Consider the following 27,554-nt stretch of genomic DNA (forward strand, 5'->3'; position numbering starts at 1 on the left):
TTCAAACTCTGGTCTGCGGATCCATAAAGATCCGAGGGCTGCTTCCAAGAGAAATGAACGCTGGGGTTACACAGGGGCTGGCACTTTTGCTGGCAAAAGTTATGGTGTTCACATGTCAAAAAATTTGAAAATCATGATTTCTTTAAGGTTCCTTTCAGCTATACATCGATGACTTTGGGATGACCAATGTTTTTAAGGGGAAAAGTTACCCCCTTATACATCAGGATCCACAATCCTTTCCTGTAGCACTTTTGATCGTTACGCTACTTTGGTGTTGCTCTCTTCTACCATTTGAAAGAGACCAGGAAAGTAGCTCTGGTGGTAGCACTGGGGTGCCCTGCTTTCTGTCAAGCTCAGCCACCCAGATTCACAAGCCCCGGAAGGAAAAAAGGCACCCACGAGCAAGTGGGCTCACAGAGGGTTGCTGAGGAGCTCATGCAGGATATGCCTGGAGGCAGGCATACGCTGCTGCTAGGGGCTTTAGCTCTCATTTTGCCTTTGGGTGCCGAAACATCATGACCATTCAGTTCACGGACACCCACCGAAGAACACTCGCCCTTCATCTCTAAAAGAAAAACAGTGAATGTTAGCACAGATACTCTCAACTCAGCTCCTCAGGAAAAGGACGGGCACAAAAAGTTATCAGTGTTTCCTTCCTACTGTGTGTGTCTCAGGCTGGTTCCTACACATCCTCAAAAACCATCAGGATGCAGGAGCTGCCCATGCACACAGGACTCTCTGTCCTATTACCAAAGCACAATTAGCATTTGAGCTAGAATCAGTGGCACAACAGTTGTGGGTATCGTTATCACATTAGACACCAGACTGCCTATCCACATGTATACATACACCTGTGCACTTTTTTTTCCCAGAGAAAGATATTCTGCCCATGGATATATGCATACGCAACTCCTGATGACTACGTTGGGCATTACGCAGGTACCCAAGGGAAGAATTTTAGCACTGTGGTTATGATCTGAAAAACTTTGCTATTTTAAAATTTGAAGCGGCAGGGTGAGGTCTGCTGCTGTCCTCTAGTTATTATCGGTATGGAAGGATGGGCTTTCATGGTCGAGAAAGCACTTCAAACTATAATAAGCACCCCTGCGTGTCGCAGTTGCATCAACCACGTTCTTGCTTCTCCAGTATCGCAGCATTCACAGAAAAGTTGCCATTATCTACATGTTCTGGACATCATCTTGTATGGACATTACTATCCCCCCAAAAACTGCTCAATTGACTGACATGCTGTGTCCCTGCGACATTAGTGGCAGTTTAGACATTTTTGTAATTTGTTGCAGTTACTGTATCGGTTTTAAAAGACCAAGCACACAGGAGGGTTTGCACCTCAGAGTCGTAAAACAGCTTCCTACCGTCTTGATAACTAAAGCTGAAACTGTTCTCTGAGCATTTCAAAAGCTATACACGTGGCAGAGCACCCGACGCAGATACTTCAATGAAAGAACAGGAAGTTAACATGCACTGCCAAATTAAAATGCCTAAAAAGTCTATGAACTGGGCACAGTTTCTGAACGGCATGCTAGAAAATAAATATATTCATGCCATTTTGCCATGGTAAAGGCAACGCCTTTGCCTGCTTCTTATTGTGGTCTTCTCTACATTTTATATCAATCCATTCACGATAGGTATTGTTCAAAGACAGAGCATCAGGAATGTGATGGCACTTAATAGATTTGTCTTGCTAACTATAAGCTGCAAAATAAATGGAGCCCTGACATTAAATTTCCCCCATTCCCCCCGCCCTGCCATCCAAGCCCCGCATTGTAGATAACTTATACATTCTCAGGATACAGTGAGAAACCATTCTATAGTACATATTTAATTATAATTTAAAAAAAAGTCTAACTCAGACACAATCTCTGGCCAGTAGCAAAGTATTGACACATTACTAGAATAAAGATCTGTTATTATCCCTTCACTGTAACAAACAGAAATCAGCATTTCGGGAAGGGTCTCTGGGGGTATCATTTCACAACCAATTGCACTGAATAAAAAAATATGCTAATTTCACAAATGGAGTTCGACAAGAAGTAACATTGCATTTGTCTTGGCAAAACGAAGCACAAACATAACATTTCACAGGTACAGTTACCATGCAAATGCATGTTGAGTTTGTCATTGTTTTTAACTCCAAATCACGAGTAGCATGCAGTTCTCCTGCCCCCCCCCCCCCACCCCCAACTACTGTATTAGAGATAGTCTTGGTAATGTACCTCTTTGGTGTAACCATAGCCTGGTGAGGCAAGATTATACCACCTTAGGAAAGAATACAAGCAAAACTTGATCATATGTATGTTTACACAATGTACATTTTACCATTTAAAAAACAAAACGTTACATAGATTCTCAAACACAGCTCTGTCGAAATGAAATTTTAAGCTTAAGAAATAGTTTTTAAACTACAAGGCCACCCCTTTATTTTTTATGAACAATTTAAAAAGTTCCCACCCCTAAAAATCTGCCAGTATATTTCCTCATTTATAACAGTCTTACCCACTCTCTGACACAGCTGATCTTTGCTCAATGGTAACTAACAGTTCTTACATTTCTTAAATGCAGAAGATAATGGACTCCAGGATAGATGTAGTTCTTAAATGTGTAACTCTGTGGAACAAAACAGCCTTAAATGACTAATTCAGGTGTTCCATGGCATCACTGCTCAGGCAGGGGCTTCTGCTGTTCACTGATGTGGGTTCTGGCTTGTGTTGGCATCTAGCTCCAGGACCACACTTTTGTGTTCAGCGTTTGAATACAACAGCGGTTCACTGGATACTGTTGTATCCCTGTTCCTCAAAAACATGGAGGAGCCATGTATTCTGTATTCCCTCATCCAAACGAGGCCTCAGCCTCCACGCAGCTCCTTTGGCCAACACAGAACTATTTGGGTGCGAAGCAGAAATTTTTTCGTATTCGTTTAAGCAACTGCAACAGGAGACTTAACTTGCAGGGTCTTTATTAGAGTGTTACCGTCTTCCTCAGCTTTATACAATGGAGCCCTTTGAAGAAGACAAATGAATTGACTGAATCCTTGTGGCCAACGTCCTCTGTAAGTCCTGTAGTACATTCTGACCAGACGTTTCTCCATTCTTGTCATACAACAGCTGTTTGAAAGCTTCGTTTTCAATGAGGACCATCATATTTTTTAGAAAGTAGCCTTCACAATAGGCAGATAGTTCTGTGACTCCGAGAAACTACAAGAAGTGAAATTAGAGAAAGATAACCATTCTGATAAAACCTGGTCAGCAAATACAAACAAATACACAACAAGCCTTTTGGATACAGGTACATATGTGTGTGGGGTGGGAGTTAATCAAACAGTATTTTACACTGACTATTTTAGTGACAAATTCCATGTTACAAGGTCCCTATTTACGGAAATAAAATTGCAGGGCTGAAGTTCTGGGCCCTTGGAAACTGGTGAGAGCTTTACCAGAAAGTTCACTAGACCCAGGATTTCATGCTGGAAGTCGTATCCTAAACCTACAGGTTTGGAGAAATCTACTAGAGACCAAGTTTAATGAACACCATCCTTAGCAAGGATGGGACACGTGCCCTCCAAAACTTGGCATGCAACATAACAGTTTCAAGAAATCTTTGCAGGAGAAATGGAGGGTCATCGGACACATGGTGTGGGGCTGTCAGCAGTCCCGTTATGCTCACCACCACGCCTGTGGAGAAGGCAGGGATGACATAATGCATGAGAAAAACCTCAATGACCCATACTAGGACACGCAGTCACAGTGGCTGAGCCACTGGCTGGCTCCTGCGGTCATGTAAGGAGTGGCCATGATGTTCCACTATAAACCATGCGAGTTTACAGAGCAGTGCTCAGCCCATCCTCTTGCCCAAGTAAACTCCTGCTGGATCTGAGCTCCAAGAAAAAATAGGAACCTTTGGCTCACTCGAGACTGGGCTGACTACACAACGCTGCTGTCCGCTACAACCTTAACATCATGTTTGGAACTAAGAATGTAAAACTACTAACAAAAGAAAATAAATACAGATTAGGGCTAGGTAGGAGCATTCTTCCCGAGGAAAATGAATGATTTCAACTTGATTTCAAACCATGCAAGTTTTCATCACATTATGAGTGCTTTATTTTGCACCTGGCTGTGACAGCGTATGTGTGAATCTGTATTCTTCTCTGAAGCACCATTCATCCCTGTTCATTATTTCATTATATTCATGATACTGAAGAAATAATGTGTTTTCTTTCTTAGACTTGTTCTGAGCCCCAGATTGCAAGCTGTGCAAGTGCTGAGTGTCTTTAGGCATGTATGCAAAACGCCAGTTAATTTTTCTTGGTATAGGGCATTCATGGAAAGCACAACTGGTATCCAGTGGTAACTGATCAATCACCATTATAAATCTAATTTGCCAAGTTACTCCATCTCTTTGTGGAGATAACTAACAGTGACAAAGATTTTGAGTGAAAAGGAAACCCTGAAAGTGATACCAATCAAAAGACTGCCTCTTTGTAATGTTTGCAATCGAATGGAAAAACAACAGAAAGACCACAGGAATGCCACATATGATTTTAATACTCTCAGTCCAGCTTTTCAGTTGTAAATGTGACCAAATGCACATTCGCTCACCTTCCTCCTATATACTTCATCTCTAATCCAGGGCCCCAATCTCGTCCCTACAGCTCCTACCACACAGCTCACCACCCTGCTGAACACTCCCCTCCTACAGCCTATGCCCCCAACACAGACGACCTTCCAAACCTGCTCAATTCCTGCTATGCTTCTGCCAATTCATTTCTTTCTCTCAACCATGATGACAAAGACTGCACCCCCTGTGACTCAAAGCCAGCCTGCTCCTGTATCCCCATATGGAAAAGCTGGTCTCAGCAATGCCTGACTACCTACAGGTGTAGCCGAACGTGCAAAATACCAGGCACTAGAAATGGTACCTAGAACAGCAGCAAATTGCCCAAGTCCAAGGACACAGTCATCTGCTCCTGGCTGACCGAGCGATTCCTGGCTTCAGTGGCTGCTCACCTTATTCCTACCCTCGCTTCCCTCCTACCCTCTCTAACATGAGCTTCTTTGACACTTCAGACAGCAACACGGAAAGCCAAACAGTTGACTGGCAAACTGCACTTGAACTGCTTGCAAGCTCGCTGGGCTCAAGAGGACCATCTGGCCTCCTCCACCACATATCATTATCTCCTACTCAGATAACAAACAAATAAAGCTACCGTGTGTGACTGGAGCACTCTGAGTAGAATGAGATGTGCTCACATTAACAACCTGCATATCACACAGACCTGAAGCAAAAAGATGGAGGGTCTTCTCTACTCTGCAGGCAGCATAACAGAGTGATATCTGAACTACATTTAAATGGGTTAGTTCAGGTCCTGGAAACCTTCCCGCTATGGCAGTATGAAGCTTAACGCTGGTAATTTACTGCAAGCAGGACAAATTAGCCCACAAAGAGCTCTAGCTCTAGGTAGTCTACCAAGACTTAGCATTACTACTCTCTGGAGGAAATACCTGATGGTGGGAATAAATGCCTGATATGCAGGGGTTTGGAGCAATCTACACTCTGTTCAATCAAACCTCTGTCTCACACTGCACCATTTTAGCTTTCACTATAGACTGCCTAAGTTATGGAAAGACCATTTAAGGAATACTTTCAAAACATTTAATTGCAACTATTTTTGTGTCATTTCCATCACACAAGTGAAAGTCTAGCTGCATAGCACAAAAGAGAAGGAGAAATAATGAGGCAAACACCTTCATCAATGACCTAAAACAGGTGTTCTAGAGCTAAAAATGCCATGCCTTTACGTCTGATGACTTAGGCCCCCCTCATGAGCTAAGTAAATATTTGATTCCAGTGAGAGGCTGTGAATCTCTCCTCTCCAACACATAAAATTCTTATTAACCATCCTGGTAAGGTTGTGAGACATTGCGCTTTGACAACATGACATTTTCATATATTGAAAAGTTGACATTAACATTGAGTATAACATCGCTATAGGCTACAGGCAGAAGGAAACAGGAAAGTGTAATGGGAAAATCCCACGTGGAAGGTGAAAGATAGAGGTCTTATTCAGTTAGGTGGTTCTTGTTAAATGATTCAGCATCTTGGGTTGCTGTTATAAGGGGCAGGTCCGCCACATGGCGGTAGACACAAATAAGAGTTTGAATGGTTACGGAAGGGAATGTGTAGGTGCCAGAGACACTCTTATACGATGTGATCTAGAGCTATCACTATACTAGGTACCTACTAGCCACTCAGTCTCAATAAATGCATGACAAATCCTAGATACACAACAAATCTCACTAAGTATATCACATATTAATCACTACTTATCATGACCCATGACCACATAGAGTATGAGGACTGACACATACATAACATGCATATATATGTGGTTATTTTTACCTTGGCATGATTATAAATATCCACGCAGTTTTCTGTATTAATGCTTTTTGCACAAATGATCTCACAGTGTCGTTGTAAAGCTTCAAGCTGGAAAAATTTAGCAGCAGAGAGAAGCTAAAAAAAAAGGAAAAAAATAGTCAGAACTGCTGAGTAATACAGTATGAGAGCATGAGTATGAGTATTTTTTCCTCAGCACCCTGCTTCAGTTTGAATGAATATAATGACCCTTGATAAATAGTCAGAACGAGAAAGTTGCCTTGTTCGTTCCACCCCTTGCAGCCCCCTCCACATTACACTGTCTGGAGAGACCACTACTGGCCGGTCAGGTCTCCATGCTGACTTTGGGTGGGGCAAAGTGCCAAAAAGAAAGCAGCATCTTGGAAAGAGTCTTTGGTCACTCTGCAAACATGACTCTGCATGGAAGGATCCAAGAAGAAAATGTTCAGGCTCAACTGTTCCCCAAGCTCTGGCTGAAGGAAACACCTGGGTTTGATGCGGCGATGTCAGAAGAAAGGCCAGGACCAACGGTACATAGGAATTCAAACTAGATGACAATAACCGTTCTGTGCGGCTTAAAAATCTGTGGAGGTAATAAACTTCAAATGTGCCACCTCAGCAGACTCAAGGAAATGGAGTCAGATCTCCACGTGCTCCTTGCTCTAGCTTGTGAGCAGCGGTAAGGTCATGTCCAGGCCACAGGCGCTAAAACACGGTCTGGCTCTGCAGGACTCCTCGGGGTGGGCGCATAGCAGGATACGATGCAAACGTGCAGACAGGCTTGGTGCAAGGTAATGCCTAATAACACTAGCACTAGTGTGGTGTGCCAGCGTGGATGCACTAACGTGGCTCTCGTGCAGGCAGGACTCAAACTGACCTCTCTCTTTGGCACTGCACCCACCTCATGGGTACGCTGCCTGCGCTGGCACTACCTGAAACTTGCAGGGTGAGAGCATGGCTTAAGCTGTGAGTTTTCCAATTGATTTCATTACAGCCAGGATTCCTCCTATTGCCCCTTTTCTATCCTTTACTGCTGGGGAAGGGGATTTAATTTTTTGTCTTTTCATGGTAGGTCATCACCTCTGGCTCTCTGCTCTGGCCTAGAAATCACATTGGGGTTCTTCATTACCTGACACCTTGCTCTAACCCAGACATGTCTCTTAGGCCAAGCTGTTGATCTCTCTTGAAGCGTTTATATGACCCGTATTATCATGGGCCCTGTGACAAAGAGCCATCCTGTGAGTCCCAAAGCGCTCTCCTGCTGCTAGGTGGAAGAAAACCCTGAAACTGCCATGACAGTATTCTGCCTTCTCCTATGCAGTCTGCTCAAGCTCTGTTTTAATCCCATAAATAAATCCAAGTGCTGGAAATCTGCAGTGCTGATGTGATAGCAGCCAGCTGGCCCCAATTATGAATTGCAGCAAAGATTTCTGTGGAGTATTTCTGGTGCTTCTTGTTATCATATTTGTAATAAGGCAAGTTGCTAAATGCAGTTCAGAAAGATAAAGCCAAATCCTATTCCAGCTGCCTCTGTGGCTTAAGCAGTCACATGCTGGTTTGTAATTACTTTAAAGTGTGAGGAAGCGTGGCTAGATCCGTTATCAATAGATCAGTCAATCAGTCATACATTCTAGAGTCACAGAAGTTTTGGGATGTCACAAAAGTAGAGCAAACAGCCAGCTGAACCGCAGCACAAGCTTTTTAACAACCTAGGTGATTACATATGCATCTCTCTAAAGCTGTTCTACCATCTAGTCTGACATTCCTTAATTGAGAAAGGGTTAGAAATTCAGAAGCATCTTTCAAAACTGCGAGTGAAAACAGAGAATCAGTGACTTGTTTCTATAAAGCTCAGAAGGTCGATGTGGGTACGTTTAGTTAAAAATCTACAGCTTGCATTGGAGAGGGCCAACTTCAGTCCTGACTAGTTCCATCCTCTGGTTGCCAGTAGGATTGTTACAGATGTCCCTGTACCCACCAGAGTTGATTCACCCTGGCCGCTCATGTGCCAGAGAAGAGCTGCTGCCAATTTCTGGTTAGCCATATTTCAGTGAGAGTCAAGCCTCGCAGGGATGCCCCAGACAGTAATGTCACAGGAACAGACTAACTAGTGCGAGCAATAATAAAATATCATGCTGGCAGACTATAATCTGTACACCAGTGATTACCAGCTGTAGAAGTTGCTCTGACTTCAGCGTTCACTGTCCTGTGTTCCTTTGGCTGCCATAACTTGGTTGTTGTCAATAGGAAACCTCCTCGAATGACTATCAAGAATTTGATAGCTCAAACATGTCCCAGTTTTGTTTATTTGCAGCCATTAGGTTGATCACAGCCGGTGATGACAGCACATCGTATTTGGAAGAGGATGAATTAACCTCCATACGGGTTATGGATGTGTGGCTACACTGAAGGCTCAGTCAGCTCCGACTGGCTTGGTTTGGCTTTTGCAAAATGGCCCAATAGGACTGGATTTTTACACTCGGTGATATTCTTGAAAGGAGAAAGAAAGGGGTAAAGAATTGTGTTTATCTCAGGGTGCAGCTTAAGGCTTCATTCAGAAAATTAGACGGTCATGTGCTTACTTTGGCTCCAGTGGGATTACTCCCATGGCTAAAGCTAGGTACTTGCCCCAGAATTCTCCTGAATGAGAATCAAAACTGGGAGCTTTTACACCCCTGAGATAGGTGTGGATTTGCAAGCGCCCGAGCTAACAGGCCAAGAGTCACAGTGTGGCACAGAGAAGCTGAATGGCCTCGCTGGAGCAGACCACCTCACCTATTAGGCCAAGAGAAAGAGAGAGGACAGTATACTATGCTGCCAAGAGTTTTTTCCAGATTTTTGGTAACACCAGCTTCGTATCTCCTTAAAGGATCCTCTCAAAGCATCTAGCTAGATATTTTTATTCCAGACAATTTTTTTTTTGCTTGATGATCATTACTTTTCTACTCTTTCTTCTGTGGTGACACTCAACTTCATATTGGCAAAGGTTACAATAATGGACAAATAGCAGGGCTGGAAGGAGAGTGAGTGTCCTCCTGCAGGACTGCAGCCAGCCTGGGTACTCCAGGCACTGAGGGTGAGGTGATGCTGGGTCTTACGCGAGGGCTCATGTCTTGTCCAGGGGCCAGTGTGCCCTTGTGTGAATGGTACACAGATCAGCTAGCATTGCTGCCACTGCAATTAAGATAAACATCTCTTACCTCCATAATTTCATTGTTTTTAATCAGGAGTGACTCTGCACCTCCATAATAAAGATACTGCATAACCAGCTGCAACGAAACAAAGGGAGTGTTTACAAAAAGCAGTCCAAGGCATCAAGGGAGCAAGGCGTAATTGCAGAGAACACCTGAGGCTCTCCAACACCAGGGTTTTAGAGATAAAAGTGCCCCAAACCTCACAATTTCAGGATTTACTTGGTTACTCTCTCTCTCTCTCTCTCTCTCTCTCTCTCTCTGCACAGTTCAACGTTTTCTTCTTGCAGCTACTCTAACTTCTCTCCTCAACTCTCAACAGTCATGCCGCCCAGACCTTCTGGTGAGGTCCAGACAGCATACAGGAAGCTGATTAATTCATTCTGAATTTTCAAGGCATTTTCCAATATCTCTAGCATATCATTTTTTCAGGAAAGTATGGCATACACAATGGTTAGTGCCTTATTCCTTCCCTGGCAACAGCACCCCCACCTTCACCCAGCTGTGTGTGGGCAAGCATGGAAGATGAGAAACAGTGGGGGAGGCTTGGCGCTGTAAGATGAGCCGACTAAGATCTCTTCGTAGTGAGCTTCTAGCAAGCTTAAAAGTTACTGCAGGCAGCTGGGAAATATCTGCAGCTGTAACAGGCAATATATGGAAACTGTCTGAGCACTGACTCAAATAAAGGGAAGCATGTACATGTATACGCTACCTCTGCAGAAAGAAGGCTCTATTCTTTCATGAACGATATTTGATTAAACGATATTGCTAAAGACAGGAACAGGCTGTGTCTCCTCCAAGCCTGTCCATTAAATACTGAAAGAGCCTACAGGAGAAAAAGGAAGCAGGTACTTTAAACTGAAAGGTACTATGTCTGCACACCTCACGTAAGTGAAATGTATGCTCTTGTAGCTGGCTGGGCACATCATGTGTTTGCAATCAATAGCACTATGCAGCTTAGTGTTTAAAGGGAGATGATGCCTTCGTTCATGAAATGACTACTTTGAGCGATGTTTATCAAATACAAATCTACTAATTCGGGCAGGGTATGTACAATGTTCCTACTAAAAGTTCCATTCAAATTCAATGCGAGCACTGACTTTACCTGAAAGATGGGGTACTTCACATAGTTGATCTCAATACAAGTACTATCAGCTGCAGGCTTGCTAGACAGCAATGCTTTAAACCTAAACAGAAAGGAACAAAATTGAAATACCAGCCCGGTTATCTCTGAAAAAGTACAGCAAAGTGAAAGGACTGCATCAGCTCTTCCAAAAACAGTACACTGAAATGAATGAACTTGTCACTGCATAACATCAAGATTTAGAAAGTGACATAAAATAAAGTTTAAACTGAAAGGAAGAAGCCCCTCTTTTAGGAAATTTTAATACAAAATTTTGGAAAAATACATCTGATATCGCAGTAGAAAAAAAATCTGTCCAGGAAATTCAGATCCCGTAATGTTGTAGAGCATATTATAAAACTAGAATCTTAATGTTTTTTTGCTTGAAGGCAACACAGTCTTACAGGAAGGCCTGCAACCTTTAAAAACAGTGCGCTGTCTCTTTCAAAGAAGAGCCCATTTCCACCATACTGCTTTAAAAAACGGCTTGCAACAAAATATTTAAAAAACTACACTAAGACATTAACTGTGTAGGAATAGGCAGGAGAGAAAACTGGATGGGTCGCTGTTCTCTGATTAGCCAAACCTGAAATTCAAACTCGGCTTTCAAGATAAAAACACAGTAGAGCTCTTTTAAGTTAGTAATTGCTGACTTATGTGAGACATATAAGTATCTCGCAATCTATGTCTCAAAGCTAGGTATTCCCATTTGATCAGAAGGTGAAAATGGGAAATACATTGTCAGAAACATCTGCCTTTGTATTTCCTCTTTCTGATAATTCATCTGACCTTCTAGAGGTAATGCAAAGCTTAGCTTATCTATCAAGACCAGCATTTGCTGGACGGTAATTTTTTCCATACAAGGACTACACCTTGCTAATTAAAATGGTTTGCTTTTACTACTGTCAAACTCTAGTGTGAACACAATTTAATTAGTTTAAAGCTGGAGTTCAGAATGTGCTTCTATTTTTACCAAGATTTTCTAAAACAAAACAGGCATTTCCTAAGCTGAAGGCAGGGTCAGGTATTGAAGTTGCTATACACCAATCGATTTACTTTATGCGGTGATGGGTTGGCAGCATGTCTATCTTCGACTCCCCCGTTTCTCAAACTACACTAACTGAATGGCTTGCCCTTGCCACATCTTGAAATAAGCCCTTAGGCAGGGCTGGCTAAACTTGTTTAAAAGCACACCTTTATTTATAAAGCTGCGTACAGACCGGGTTTGTGAGCAGTGAAAGAAAGCATTTCTCCTTAAGCCTAGGCTGACCTGGGTGAACCTCGATTCCAGCCTTCTGAGCACAGGGAGCAGACCACAGGTACTGCCTTTGGATACAGCGTGCCATGCCTTGTAGATGCTTAATTTTATGTTTAAAAGTGTAAAATGCTGTCAATGAACTGTGTGACAGTAACTTGTTCATCCTGGAGGTAGCCTTTACTGATGCAAGGCAGGATTTAGCGGCTCACAGGATAAATAATTATTAAGAATCAATGTATTATGATGCCTTTACAATTAAGGGCTGGATGCAGCAGTGAGCTCCATGCAAGTGGGCCTTGGTGAAATGAAGTCAGACGCATGGCCATAAACATGGAACATTTACAAGGTGGGAGCCCAGGGACAGGAGTGCTAAAATGTCCTACAAATTAAACAGAAACAAGCTGTTTAGATTTTCTGTTTAGGAGAAACTTGAAGATTGAACCGGTTAGCACCATTAGTCCTCAAAAAATTGAGGCAACAAAATGGCAACAAAACCCAAAAATACAAAATCAAGTTATATTTTTGTTAAAAACAGAAATGTTTCTATATTTTACCTTGGTGATGCGGTAAATAGCAACACTCTGTGTGCGTAAAATGGTCTTCCTTCCACCAGAAATGTAACATCTGACATCTCTTTGTTGTTAAGAAAATGGGGATCTAGAACCACAAAATGAAAAAAAAAAAAACCAAACAAATAACTTTGGCTTGGAAGAGGTCATGAACATACAGAATATTTTCCTGTTTTGACCGAAAAAAAGACAATAGTGTAAAAGGATATTGTTTTTAATGAGTAAAGCCCATAAAGCTATTTTAGACAGATAGCTATTTTAGCTATTTTAGTCTGAGACAGAAGATACGCAGACAGCCAAATGCAATTCAGACAAAGGAAATTCAAAGCTTTGACATCCATGTTGACCTTTGCTACGATAACAGCCATCCCTCCCATATAGCTCCGATCTGGTGGAGAGCTGGCACCACCTCCTAGCTCTGTTACCCAAAGATAACTGCATCTGAACGGACACAGGAGGGCCCTATTCTCATGGACTTTATTACACCCAACTATGCCATGCAGGGAGGTCTTTGTCTGAACGGGAAAAAGGGCCAGGAAACTCTCTCACACCTTCTCTAGATCACATTAAAACAAGTCAGACTCTGTCGGCAGGGCTGGGAAGGCTGGTGAGAAAAGAGGTCCTGAGCTGTAAGTATCAGCTGCAGCCAGGCACGGCGCATGGTGGTTTCGGGCATGGACAGATGTTTGGCTTTAGGCCCTGGGCTCCTATCTTGGCCTAACTAGCAACACGGACAAATCTTTGCAGAGTTATGGTCCCATTCTAATGCACCTGATGATCCATCGATGGGAGTTTTGGGTAAGGCTAAGTTTAGAGCCCTTCATTTTTCTAGTTCTACCATTCAAATTCACATTTTCTCTGACTTGTGCTCCCCTAAAGCACCCAGCCTGCAATGCAGAGTTCCCATAGCTCTCCGTAAAGAACCAAAGAACAACTTTAGGGCATGCCTTATAGTGCACCTGAGGCTTACCTAAGCGAGAGGTCTGTTTGCGCTTAATTTCAACAAGCTTTGGAATAGGGTAGGGTCCATAGCAGTGAGTGAAAATGACGGACAGCTGCTGACTTATCACTTCATTCTAAACAAAAGAAACCAAATATACACAGTATAAGCTTGAGTATTCAAAGGAACAGGTTATATCGTTCTCACGAGTTGCCCATTTTGCAGCTGAAAAATGAGATTACTGAAGCTTTATTAAAAATCAGCACTTAGAATTATCAGTCTTTTGTTTCAAACTACAATTCATAGTTACTAGTTTGTTACGTCCCCTGTAGGAACCACTTCAAAAGGGAAAGTCCTCTCCTTGGACCCAAAGTCTTCTTTCCCTGCCAAAGTCCACAGCCCCTGTGCCCTCCAATAAATGAAGCTCCTTTACAATGGCAATTCCATTTCTTTTGCAAACTTACTTTACTGTAAAATGACATGTTGTTGCTTTTTAAAAAATGATCACGGGTCACATTAGGAAACCAGGGCTACCAAACAGATCTAACTGCACTGCCTGCATATACTTCTAAGCAGAACACTCTTACAAATAGTCCTCCCCTTTATACAGTGATGCAAGGCCTCAGTTTCTCACAGAATCGCCTCATTTAATCCTGAGCACTTCATTAATGTGATCTTACATCTTTGGCACTGACCTTGGCACTACTTTTCTGAGGAAGCCACCAGAATCTCACAAAATCTGGGTCTGCTTCCTGGTCCTTCCCATTTCCACCCAGACTCTGGGGGCAAGGCATTCGTGGGACATTTTTCTAGGTGCCTGAGCATCTTAAGTATTTGTAAGCCTAAACTGCAATGATAGTGAAAGAGATTTAGCGCTTAACTACCTAAGTCACATCTGACAGCAGGATTTAAGAGCTTTTACAAATGCTATCCCACCCTTTGCTGGTAACTGGAACAGGTCTACTGATGTCAAGGGGGCCATAAGGCTAATTCAAGACAACAAGCATCTCGTGTTTAACTACTCTGTTGGTTGGCAACTCCCTTTCATGCCAGGGAACTGTGAAAAGATGAGGAACTTGGACATGAGGGGGACCAGGGCCAGGGAAATAAGCAAGAAAGGGAGAAAAATAAACCTCGTAAGAAAAACGGAGAAGTTTAGATGTTAGGCTAAAAACATCTCCAGGCTTATGAAGCAGAAATTGAAGCTTTCCTTTATCTGAGCACATTTTGACTCAGCTCTAAAAGCAAGGAGTCCTTTAATCCTCCAAGAAATGAGGAGGAGTGGCAGAGATGCTGTAATGACTCTTGTACTGCATCTAATTAAACGGGGTGGGAAAAGGGTAGAGCTGTGCACATGCTGATGTCAATGGTAATTACCCATGCTCACCCCCAGCAGAAGTTGGCTCCTCTCATCACGTCAGACATAAAACTAAGAGAAACCTGCTAGCACTGCCGAGCGATACCCAATGAGCCGATGCACTGGTGTCCCCAAGCAGGGAGCCGGGGTACCAGCACTCGGACGGGGGCCTGCCGCTGCCACTCCGCTTAAAGACAAGCAGGACGTTATGCACAGGGAGCTTCCTTTTGTGTAGTGTTTTTCATACAGAGCTGCTCAAAACACAAAGAGAATGAATCATAAGGCTAAGCGAAAAGGAAGATTTAAGGTCAGATTTAAAGAAGGAAGTGACTCAGTTGCTCGGAGGGCTGAGAAGAGCTCTAGACAGACAGGGCAGGGAGAGCAATTGCTCTCTGCTCGAAGGGCTGTGCCGAAGAGAGGCGGCCCACTGAGTCAGCCTGGGAGGAGTGCGCTGGCGGGGGGGGGGGGGGGGGGGTACTGATTACCGGCAGGGTGGCTCTGAGCTGCATCTGGCCATTGCCAAGAGGCCAGTAAATACAACAGAGGATGGGAATAAAACCGTGGATCAGGGCGGAGGGAAGGTTGCAGAGAAGAGACATAAATGGAAGCGCAACACTCGCCTTACACCAGGGAATAAAAGGAGATAGTTACTGTACTAAAGAGGATAGCTGCCGGCACCTCCCTCCACCCCTCCAAGCTGCCGTGTGCACAGCTCCTGCCTGCACCACCGTGGTTTTAATGGGCTTGTGAACTCATCAATCTTAGCACAGTACCTTTTCAAAAACACATGTATACAACAATAAAGATAAAGCACCTCCTCCTTCCAGTGGTGCCCATGTGAACATCCTGACGGGAGATCTGAGCATGTCCCTCTCCACGCCCCCACTGGGGACCGGAGGTCTCACTCGCGGGTAGCAGCCAAGGCGCCGCACACCACGATATCCAGAGGTACTGAGGCCGGTGGCGGGGCGGGGAAGAAAGGCTCATCCCAGTTACACAGGTGGGCGAAAAGGATCCCTGTTTGTAGGTCAGACCTGCGCGACGAACTGGTTAACACATGCAAACAGCCCCCACGTGAGCCTGCCCACGTCGTCGGTGAGGCACTGCCAGCTCCCGGGGTAATTAACGGGGCACGAACCCTGCGGCGTGTGGGTGGGAGCCCGTTATAGAGCCACCCTGCCACTGACTGCCCACAAACCTGTTAAAAAACCCGGTGCCGATTAAATTCTAATTACCTCAAAATGTGAAACGTTCAACGTGAGATGCTTAAAAACCCTAAGGTACAGAATAGAGATGGGACAAAGGGAAAAGAGATGAAAAAGGAAAGACCGTACTATTGGCCAAAGAAAGCAAAGCCATCAAACGAACCGTGACTTTATCCGCCACAGAGCTTCATAGCTCAAACACAGGACACTCTTCTTGTTTGGCAGAGAGGGGGCTGGAGACCTTTGGCTTACGCTGATAAAACTGAATACTCATCACACATGCCTTTGGAAAGCAAAAATCTGCTAAGCTAGAAAGCTAACAGGAGGGTAAGTATGTGCTCATTTAGAGTCGTAGCTAGCAAACAACAGAAGGTTTCTACCAAAGATGTGGAGAGGGGAGTGGTGAGATATTACCACAAAGCAACTTAACATCCCACACAAACACACAGAGCCAAGCCTTTAAGGGCTGTGGCCCTGAATCTGCTCCCTGAAGTCTGCTGCTTTTACCAATACGCCAGGCAGGAAGAAGCAGCAAAGAAGAGAGATGAAAGGGAGCCATCGTCAAAGGTACAAGTCTGTGACTGGATTGCTGGGGGAAAAAATTGCTTTTTCAGAAGCCAATTCCTGCTCTAGGAGCAGAATGAGCTGGGCTACCTGTGTTGCAATTGGGAAGAAATGACGAGAGTCCACAAAGAAAATCTGGTGCATCACAATTGCTACAATGAAAAAGAGAACATATCTACCCTCTTCAGTCTTCCTTTTTGCACAGTGCCCTCACTGGAAAGCTAAGAGGCTGCCTTGGTTACCCCGTCCATCCTGGTGTGGCACTGAGCAGGGTAACTCTTCCTTATTTCTCCTATCACCCTACCAGCTGATTATAAAAGAATAGCTGTAAGAGCTTTCAGCAGCAGTCGTGGGTGGTGATATTAACACTGGAGGAGCAAACCAAAGTTTGTTTTTTTGCTACAGTTTGATGTTGGAAAACATTTTGCCAGGATGTGTGATGCTGAGATCTGGACAGCGGCCAGTTTCTTTTCAGACACGAGTGTTCATTCTCAGCCAAAGAGAGCTGATGTGCATCTTCTATCGTAGGAGGGGGAATATAGCTTGGCATGGGATATAATAAAGATATTTACCTAGCCATGGGGTAATTACAGATATCTAGGCAAGAGGGAACAGGGAACAACAACGAATCTTCTTAGGGAGATAGTGCTTCCAGCGGAGAGCTGGTTTATGAGCAAGCAACTTTGCTTTGTAGGTACAAGCAGTCTCCTGACTTAAAAGCACTCTTCAGAAGAGATCTAAAGGAATTCCCCATGCTTGGTGAGTGCACCTGAACTGTGAGGGGAATTCATGAACTCTTTTGAAGCAAAGCTGAAGGTTTTCAAGTTGTCTCAGCAGAGATGTCTAGTAGATTGATCTGAGAAGAGATGAAGAACCAGGTGGGGGGCATTCATTTTTTCCTGAATGCTCTTCTGATGAAGGTCTGCGGCAGGACTCAGAAGAGGCTCCTCCAGACTTTGGTGCGTACACTGGAGGGGCTTGCTCCATTTTAGCTTACCCAATTCAAACCATCCTAGCCATTCAGTGACATAGTCCCGCGAGGCACTGGACACAGTGGGGAATACTGAATACTTTTCTCCAGCACCTATTAAAGGTATTCGTCACCTTGGACACCCACGCTGCAGATTCTCAAGGGGAAAACAGGTTGGATTTAGCAGTTAGGCTGCTGTTTTGCTCTTCTCTGACTTTCTAGTCTTCTAAGATCTTGGCCATACTTTGCTTCTGCTCCCACCTCTTCACAGACTCCCCTGTTCCCACACTGCTCCTCTCCGGACTGCTCAAAACCCAGCGCTTTGGCCTCCTGACTGGCCTACAGCCATCCTGCCACCTCCACATGTCTGCTCTCAACTATGGTAACAAGTTAAGTTTCTCTTCTTTGCTTTTGAAACCCCACACAATACTTTGGTTTTCTCCTGTCCTGATGTCACCCTCCCCATTAATGCCAATTTAACCGTTCCCTTTGTTTCTATCTATCTCACACGCTTAACTTCTTAATTCCTCTACAACAAGGCCTGAAAAACAGCAAATCAGGGTTAAACAGAAAAATAGCACACTACATTAACCATTCTTCCAGGCTCTGTATCTGCCCATTACTACACATATCCACCTTGGGCAGAGGAACCATGCTGCTCAGGCAGCAGGGGTGCTGGCAGAAGTATCTTTTCTCTCCCTGGTCCTGCCGATGCTGGGAGGTGACCTAGCTCTCTGCTAAACGTAGAGCGGCAGAAGAGCTGTTTTCAGTCTCACACTTTGCACAATGTCCCCAGCAGATGCTCCAGCAGTGGCAGATTCTCAGGATACCCAAATCCCACAAACTTCCTTCCATGACATGCAGGGATGCCCTTGAATTATTCTTCTATTTATGCTCTGCTCTTCCCAGGAAGAGCTAATAAAGAGGTAAGTAACAGGGCTTTTTGCAGGCTGCCCTGACTTGAGCACCCAACCTCTGCTATGAGACTTTCCCAGTCATCCTTCTGAGCGGTTTTCCTTCTTCCCTAGGTGTTTCCGTTATGGTCCTCTAGCAAAACTCACTTTTGCCAGCCGCATCAAAACTGATTAAATGCCACTTCAGAGGGTCGCTCCTAGATGATTAAGCAGCATATCCATTATTAATATTAGTCAACGGATGTAAAGGTAGGGAAGCCCCAGAGGTTGGAGATACAGTTAGAGGCACTGAACTGTATAACAAAATAGGTTTTGTTAGTGCTGGGCTCAAGTCCTTCCGCTGCAAATACAAATGGAATGGAATTAATCACAGGTAAGGCACAAACGGACCCTTCAGTTAGTTTCTGGGAAAGCTGCCAAGCTTCCCTTTCCAGAGACTCTTTATATCACAGCTGTGCATTGTATGTAAAAAGCTCAGATCCCCAGGCACAGTCTAATCCCTGGGTGAGTGCCCAGAAAAGGGCAGGTGTCACATCCATGGCATTTATTTATTGTAAATGAAGAAACGGCTCCTGCCTCTGGCAGGGAAACATTTTAGAAGGCAGATAGAGGGTAGAAACAAATCAAACCTGTGTTAGTCTGAACTGGAATCTGTGTTACAAAAACACAATGCAGGGTTAATAGCCTGTTATTAACATGCCACTCGTACCTGGCGTTCCCATCTCACATGGAGAATGCATGACGTACATGTGTGGATAACTTGCCTCCTGGTTACTCTGAACTGTTTAGACACAGAAGTACTACAAATGACAACAGGCAACGTCACAGATCACTACCATTACTCGAGCGCAGTGAAACCTGCTTTAAGAAATCACTCAAAGTCCCAGCCAAAAGATCAATCACCTACTACAGGACGGGCATTAGCTGACACTCAGACAGATGGTGTTAGCCACTCCATGGAACCTGTAAGCAGGCACTTTAGGACCGTGGATGTCAGGGTTATTTTTAGTGCAGGCTTTGCTGTGTCTGCCTCTGCTATGGAAAGTCCTTTTTTTTTTTTTTTAACTTAAAATATTTCAGTCATTGGCCAACATATTCCATTTTCAAATGTTCATTTTTTTCAAGAAAAGTAAAATATTATAGGGAGGGTAAATATTCTAATGAAACTTGTCATTATAGCAAAACCTCAATTTTCCGTTGAAAAGCAGTTTAACAGGAAAGTAAAATTTCACCCAGGCATAGAGTCTTTCCTGATCTGTCTCCAGGCAAGAGAAAAAACATACAACACTCTACCAAGAGAAGGCTTTACCCTAGGAGCTCAGGAAGACCCAGCGCCTGCCCATAAGCCGTACCGGATTCACATCTCCCCTCTAACCTAACCCCTTCCTGCAGAACAGGATAGCCTGATTTCACAGAGGAAAACAGAGCTTCATTCAAACCCATCCTAACAAATATTAATTTCAGCCCATCATGATGCAAGGGACAAAAAGAGGAATTTTCTGGCTCCTTCATCCTCCAACACAACTTCCTGGGTAATTTGTGGCCTAGGGGGAAAACTGATGTTTGCCGTCCCCCATGTCTGGAATTTGTAGAACGGAAGTATGAGCTGTGTCTGTTGATATACTCTGAGGAACCTCTTCAGACATTTGCTTTAGAGGAAATAAATCCAGAAAGACCGTATCAATAAATAAACAGGACACCCATCTCAAGCTTCAGCTTCTGAATATTTTTCTGCAACAGAGCAGGCAGCTGTTTCAGGCTGTCCTCTTGCTTTTTGTTTCTTGGAGACACGTGAAAATTATTTTTTTCAATAGTTCATTTTCTGTGAGAGAGGCTATATACTGCTATTTCTGAAAGGACATATTTTAAAAAATGCTTTTCTTTACTTTCGAAGAGATTTTGGATCCCAAGTGACTAAAACACTGCTGAAACAGTACTTTAGCTCTTAAATTATACAGGACAGGTCTCTGAAGATACCCGCATGCCTGAATCCTTTTGGAATTTGTTAAATTGCTTATCGTTTTGAATTGCTATTTGGTCTAAATAGCTATCAACGCCGGACTGATGGCTATTATTCAAACAGGTCCAAACTGTTCAACTTTTCAAAAGAGTCTATGCGCTCCTGCAGATTTCTTCAGCTGTCTTTAGATGCGTTTGTAAAGTTCATGAAACTCTGCAGGAATTTTAAATTCTGAGGAAGCATCTTTGTAAAGTAGTTTCCTGTATCTTTCAACAAGCTGTACTGTACAGTAAAATCAACACCTCCCTAATGGGATAATTCTTAAAATAAACCACTGATAAGAAGGATGAAGAGAAAGCTGCAGAATGCTCCTGCAGTAGGGGGGCTGAAGGACCTCCCAAAACTTTTCAAATTGATTTTGTTCTGGGCAATATACTAGCAGGAATACTCATAGCTCAGCGCCAGTGTTTCTCCTGGTGCAAGGAATCTCCAGTGTCAAGTGGAGCTTCAGGACAACACGTTAAGCACATGCACTTAGGCACACCCGGACTAACATATGCCCTTCAACAATGGGTTCCCACAAAGGATCCAAAGTAATGGCAAACAGTAGTTCCGTGTCCATATGATGGGGTGAAAAGGAGAAAGTTGTAAGAGATTACTGGGAGTTAAAAGATTCTTTTTCTCCAAAAACTAGGCCAAAACCAGTATGTTCTAAATTGCTGCACGCAGAAAAAGCAGTAGATGAAACTGGCTCACAACTTAGTACTGCCTGCAATAGTGCTGGCTGGTCTGCATGGAAGTGGGTGATCTTACTGACAGTTCAAGCTCACACGGAGCTCCAGAGGGGATATCTAAACCCAACCTCCTCCAAAAGCCAGAGCAGCTTAACATCCAGGGTTGTGGTTTTTGAGTCTTTCTCTCGTCAGCTTGTGGAAATGTCAAGGTCAAACTGGAACAGCTCCAAGACTTCTGTAAACAGGGAACAAAGATGCATCACTCACATCCAGCATGTTATCCTTCAAGGGAACCGCTCTGCAAAAATGGCAGAGCACAGACATGTCTGTATGAGCTCATGACAGCCACAGATTTTCTTCCTTCAAATTTTGCCCACCACAATGAGGGAACGACCATTACTCGGGCCTGTTAAAAGGTGGTGTTAAGCTGCTTCCTTGTGGGGTTGTGGGCAGGCCGGCGCTCCCTGTGCCTGCACACCTCGCCAGCCAGAGCTGATCTGCGAGTGGAGGAGCACCCGCTGCACAGTGCTGGGCTGCTGGCCAGGCTCACCTGAGCATGGCTCCCCCCGGCCAGAGCTGCCTCCATCCTCCTAGCCCGCAGCACGGCAGCCTGCCAGCACGGGCTGTATGGGCATATCTGAGCTCCGACATTACAGGCCGGTAGATCTGGGTGCAGCCTTCCCGCCGCTTTTTTAAAATTCTGTGTTTGGGGGGGGGCCAGAGAGCTGTGGCCAAACCTCAAGCACAACCCCTCTTCAGGCAACTGCGGTATTCTGACATGAGGCAGGACAGCCATTCAGGTCAAAGCCAAACGCATGCAGCAAATGTCAACCTCAGCTGGAGGCAAATGAGAATTCCCAGTGAGAATTCTGGGCGTTTTCTTTAGGCCATGAAGTGCTCAACACAGATACTGAGAGGCAGGAATTTGGTTGCGTTGTTCTGTCCTTCTCCCGTAACAGGGTCATCTTCGCTTTGAGGGACTGAGCTCTGCTCTCTGCTCTGTAAGGCATCTGAAGTTTAGCTCTGGGCTACTTGCTCCCAGAAGCATCTCTTCCGACTTTTGTCTCATGCAGCCCTGTCCAAACCACTTTTAGCAGGCTATGCTTGCGAGTTTGTCTGCTTCGGAGATTCCATCTGTCCCGAAACAGCAGTGACTTTCCTCCTCATTCAGAGGCCCCAAACCTTCAGTGAGCCACAACAACTTCATCGACAGTTTTAGTGTTAGGGCTTTGCCGGTCTGAACTTTGCTTGCTCTTAGGAAGGTGCCTTAAACTGAGCTCGTCATGTCCTTCCTACTGATACTGCTTTCTCCAGAATATCTTGTTTCTGGTCTTCAGTTTAGTAATGGCCAAGGCTCACTGCACAACAGCAGTAACCCCGGGCGGAGCGAACAAGTGCAGGGTGATCTGTCTGTTCGGATGGCTCTGCCTTGGCAGCACAGAAATATTGCCATTTCTCAGCTCTTGATCCAAAGCATAACGGTGCAGTTGACTAAGATATTTAAAGGCGTGAAGGGCAATGAGAGCGCTCCGTCCCACTGGAAGCCAACAGGAGCCAGGGATCTAACCCTCATTTGTGCCTTTTGAACTCGTCCCCCAGGGTTTCAGCGCAGCAGCAACCAACCAATGTGCAGTTTATTAACTGTGCTTCCCCTCTTTATTTCGTAGCTTTAAGAAAAGCAATAAGATTACGGACTTCAGCTTAAGCACGTATGCACCTGTCTTGTCTGATTTGCCAGTTTGCCATCCTATGTTCCAGCACTGGGACTTCTAAAAGTGTTTTTCTTTCTGGTTTTGTCATTGCTTTTCTGGCATGCAACCGGCAGCAGAGTGCCACTCTGCCGGACGCTGACACAGAGCTGCCGAGGGAATTCTGACACCTAGACCCCGAAATCCTCAAGGTACAGGCATTCTAAAAAAAACATCTGTACAATAAGAGGGCTGCATATTCCTTTTATTTGGTGTAGTTTCTTGTAGGTATCGGTATTTCATCTGTAACTTTTTCATTTGTGTGGTGCCTGGCCTTTTTCCATGGCCTGGGAATCCATGAGAACATTTCTTCAGACAGTGCAAAGTAGAAGGTGCAGGCAGAAGGCCTGTGCTCTCTTCAAAGACCTAGTCGATGTTGCTGTGCAATTTTTGGGGAGTCTCTCTAGCCTAATTATTCAAATTACATTTTTTTTCTGCCTTATCTAGGTTGTCCCAGCCTCTGAAGCTGAGACTATCAGAGGTAAGAGAACGCCTGCAGTACCCTATGAGGTGGTGAAAACCTGCCTGTTTGCTCACCTCAGTTTCCCTGTATAAGGGAGGCTACGATTTTCTTCCCTGTCTCAACTCATTAATGTCTGCAAATTGTTTTGAGACCATGGGATATGTGGAACTATTTATAGAAATGGAAAGTGCCATTTCTATTAGGTGCAAGTTGCCATGCAATTAAAATATACTGAGCATCACAATATGCAGCAAATGAGACATCTTGCTTTCTATCAGCCAAGAAACGCTAAGTGACTCTGTGCTTCCTAGTTGCTTATTTTATGCTGTGTGCCTTGAAAGACTCATTAAGGAAATGTATTGGGCCAGACTGTGATGTTTAGCAGGAGTCGTAATCTCTCCCAAAGTTCCCAGCCCACAGGGAAAAGGATGTCCATTTGGACAAATCAAACTCCTCTCCCCATAGCTCTATACAATGCAGAGCTCTATAATTTGCTGTGGAAAGAGAGGGATCTGAACCACAGCTACAGCCCTTCTGCACTTCTTGAAGGAGATTTCCATTGTGTGTGTACATATAAAGCACAGTCTCTGCTCTCAGCCCTTCCAGAGAAGTGGAACAGAATATCCTTTGAATCTCAGCTTTCCTCAACTGCCTCTATGGCAGTGACCAGGGAGAAAGTTTATTGGCTCTTTCTCCTGCAAAGGATTTTACTTAAATTCCTTCCAAAGGGCTGGATAGAGTCTGTCCTCATTTCTGTCTGGGAGAGCTTTGTGAGAGGCCACTTGGACAAGACCGTGGCAACAATTCATGCCATTTGCAGACAACTTTGAAACCCTTACAGTGTCCCAGAATGATTCATTATTTTTATAAGACTATGAAATAGTGTGTGTGTGTCTGTGTGTCTGTGAATATGCATGTGCATGAAGAGTGAAGACAGGCAGCTCCCCGAGGCCCAGAGGCAGGAACAAAAACCAACATAGATTTTGTCTTTATTGAACTGTTTTCGTTTTTGGGTGCTATTTTAGTTCTTCCTCCCCTCCACATTGTAGCTTTTAAGTGAACCCAAAGCAAAAGGATGCACAGTCTTATTTGCTACCACGTTGCCTACCAGAGACACTGGAAGACCTGGTCTAACATCTCCCAGAGGTATAATCCTATAGGAAGAACTCATTTTAAACCTGAGCATTTATAAACCCACTGGCTTTGGCTTCAGCCACCCAGGAGAACAGCAATTAGAACTATCCCTCATCCTAGGTTACCAGGCCTAAATCTAATCTCCATGAAGTTTTCAATACGATTACCTCTGTATCAGCTTTCAAATCAAACAGCACCTTGCTGCTAGCTGCTCAATGAACAAATGTTAACCTAAGCAAGTTCAGAGCAAGGAGTCTACAAATCCTAGGATTTGGAATGATTTCCTAAAAGTTATCTCTAAAAATTCTCCATAAATACCTATCCATTACAAACTAAACCCAAAGCAAAAGCTCACGGGAACAAAAACTAGAACAATTGCTGGAACAAATGTTCAGCGTTTGCTCAGGACCTTGAGTCCAAGCCTTCTTTTGGAGAAGGATACAGGATATATAACCATGTAAGCTTTCACTAGCCATGCCAAGCCTGGAACCTTTTAGTATTGAGTGCCTATATATACCAGAACCTCTGTCCTTTTCACATAATATTTAAGTTATTGCTGCAGGTACTAAAAAGTATTTGCTCCTTGCTGCTGTGTGTTGCATCGGGTGAGAAATGGTACTTACTTCCCAGTTAAACAAAGAGAAGACCTCACCGACATGTATTATGGTGCATAAGAAAGAGAACAACAAGCAAACCCTTTTACACTTTTCATTACTAAAATAATTTTCTGGTATCAGGAAACAGTAAAGTTGACTGGGCTTGGGACAGCAAACTTGACTTGGGAGGGACTGATCTGTCAACGGCAGCAGTAGAGAAGAGACTGCTGGTTTTACAACAAGTTTTAAAAGGAAGTATCTAGCCTTCACTAAACAGGTAAGACATTTTCCTCTCCTTGCCTGCCCCCTTTGCTGTTATAGTTCCATACCCAATGGTGCCTCCCTCAAAAGGTTTTGTTAGACTGATTTGTCTAGGTAAGAAAATGTCACACTGAAAGAATAAATCTGGGGAGACTGCAAGTACAAACACTCACACAGAAGATTTCTTAAAATTATTCTCTATGTGTGCTTGTAGAAACCAGTCTCCTCCCAAGTTTAGAAGTCCAAATCCCACATGAATGGAAAAGAAAATCATGCAAGAGGTCAAAGAAATCCAAAGCAAACATGAATATTAGATTTGTTGTATGGTCCTATAGAGCAAGCTGGGTAAAGTTACTCTCTGGGTTGGCTCAGTTATCAACATCTCTTGGTGTACTGCAGTGACCTTTGTGACATTAATTTCACCATTTCACATTAGCTTCTGTTGTCTCTCCAGCTCTTTGTTACCATCAATATTAAGCTGGTCTAGCAGGAGATGTGAATAGCCTGCATGCTTTTAACCCGTGCTTCCACAGTGAAAAAAACTGAGATACAATACCAAAAATAATAATTCTATATAGTTTAAACAAGTTTTGGGACAGCTGTGCAAAACCTGTATTGCAAGGTTTGCATCTTACGGGATGGGAATGAGGCTGATTTCTTTAAAATGCATAATTTATCCTACCTTGCTCGCTTTCAATATCTCAAACATCAAAGGCAACCCTTGTGTGATGAGCTCCTCTGTGTACTCTTCTTCCTGAATGGACTTGAATTCCTTTAGCAAGCATTGGATGAGGGGTCTTCTGTGCTGCTGGAAGGACGTTCGCAAGGACTCCAGCCACGTGTGCAGCGTCCAGGGAACACCTACAGACGGAGGACAGAGCTCATTCCCAGCTTCAAAGGAGCGTGTGTCCTTTTGCTTCCCTTTTTTTCTTTTAAACCTTTACTTATTTTAATCTTAAGATTTTAAGCAAAAGTTGCCAAATAGCCCTAGAAATCAAATTCCTATTTATCCACAAAGATGAAGACTGATGGTTTATCAGGACATCCCAAACCTAATACACTTGGAGGGGCACTCCTCCAAGGGTTATGAGAAGACTGTGGTCTCTTTGCTTATCTAGCCTTCAGCTTCTCTGCTGAGACTGCCAATTTGTGATAATTGCTGCGGTGCTTTGCGATGCGAAAACCTGTTGGAAACTCAATTTACGCTAGCTCATTTGTTTGAATGTGGCCCCAGAGAGCCATTAAATGATAAAAAAGACTTTGGTCACTACCCGCCAGTATTCAAACTGGCGGTCACGCAATCAAAACTTTTTTAAAGCTCTACCCCAAGTCCTCTACTGTTCGTTACTATTTCCCCTAAACAGCACTGAGTGAGTTAAGTAGATCAGCCTTTTTAGGTAGTCATTTGTCATGGTAGAACCACTCTCCAAGAACTTAAAGGGAAATGCTCCCATGCCCTGACTGATAAAACACAAGAGTCCAGGCATGAGCCTGGATGTGACCTAGCTTCCTCTTCTTGCAGAACACAGTGAGAGGAAAGGCTCTAAGCCTTCGGTTTGCTACAAAAGGTCCCTCCTTCCACTTTAGCAAATGTCCCATGCCCTGAGGGGAGCCCTTTTGCTCTCCTCCAACCCATCCCACTGTCCTTTTCTAGCTCAGCCCTCCCGGTGAGCCTAAGCACACGGCCACCATAGGCTCCCACTCAGGTGGCAAACGCTGATCCAGGTGAGAAGACTCCAGGGTGGGAGCGCTGCACCACGCAGAAGGGCGCCCAGCGCCCTGGTCTCTCTCTGAACACACGTTAACAGGGAGAGTAAACAAACAGTCCAGACTGAACTTCCTTTTGTACGACCTGCCCACCCTCGGCAAAGGCAGGAGTGATTTCCCGAAAGGCTGGTGTGATGTTTGAGCTCCATGTTGGCACCGTTAGCCCACCAAGAAGCCAGTTCATTGCTCCTCCCTTCCAAGAGGCTCACAGAGCTCGGGAAAGAAGGATTTCGTAGCAGTGGACTGCTTTACAGGCTGAGTGCAAAAAAGGAGCTGTTCTTAGTTAACGCTCTGCTAAGCCACAGTGAAGATGGTTGCTGGTGGAAACCACTCGGTTGTGCAGAAAAGTGCAGGTGGCGCCTGAGTAGGGTGAGCTGAACCATGCC

At 44.2% G+C, this 27,554-nt stretch overlaps 1 protein-coding gene across 4 annotated transcripts in view; it reads right to left on the bottom strand.

Annotated features, from left to right (window-relative positions):
- Positions 1 to 2,879: 2,879 nt before the first annotated feature.
- The window catches only part of ABTB3 (ankyrin repeat and BTB domain containing 3), a 189,284-nt gene continuing 164,609 nt past the window's right edge, over positions 2,880 to 27,554 (bottom strand). For all 4 annotated transcript variants that reach the window (XM_068943908.1, XM_068943898.1, XM_068943880.1 and 1 more), the window contains 7 exons: positions 26,084 to 26,262; positions 13,526 to 13,631; positions 12,541 to 12,643; positions 10,711 to 10,792; positions 9,615 to 9,683; positions 6,418 to 6,531; positions 2,880 to 3,212 (listed from right to left, as the gene is read on the bottom strand). In XM_068943908.1, coding sequence (XP_068800009.1) covers positions 3,003 to 3,212; positions 6,418 to 6,531; positions 9,615 to 9,683; positions 10,711 to 10,792; positions 12,541 to 12,643; positions 13,526 to 13,631; positions 26,084 to 26,262 — 863 coding nt within the window. In that variant the 3' untranslated portion in view covers positions 2,880 to 3,002. The remainder of the gene's footprint in view (positions 3,213 to 6,417; positions 6,532 to 9,614; positions 9,684 to 10,710; positions 10,793 to 12,540; positions 12,644 to 13,525; positions 13,632 to 26,083; positions 26,263 to 27,554) is intronic.

This window comes from Struthio camelus, chromosome 1 (genome assembly GCF_040807025.1).
Source record: "Struthio camelus isolate bStrCam1 chromosome 1, bStrCam1.hap1, whole genome shotgun sequence".
Classification (NCBI taxonomy): Eukaryota; Metazoa; Chordata; class Aves; order Struthioniformes; family Struthionidae; genus Struthio; species Struthio camelus.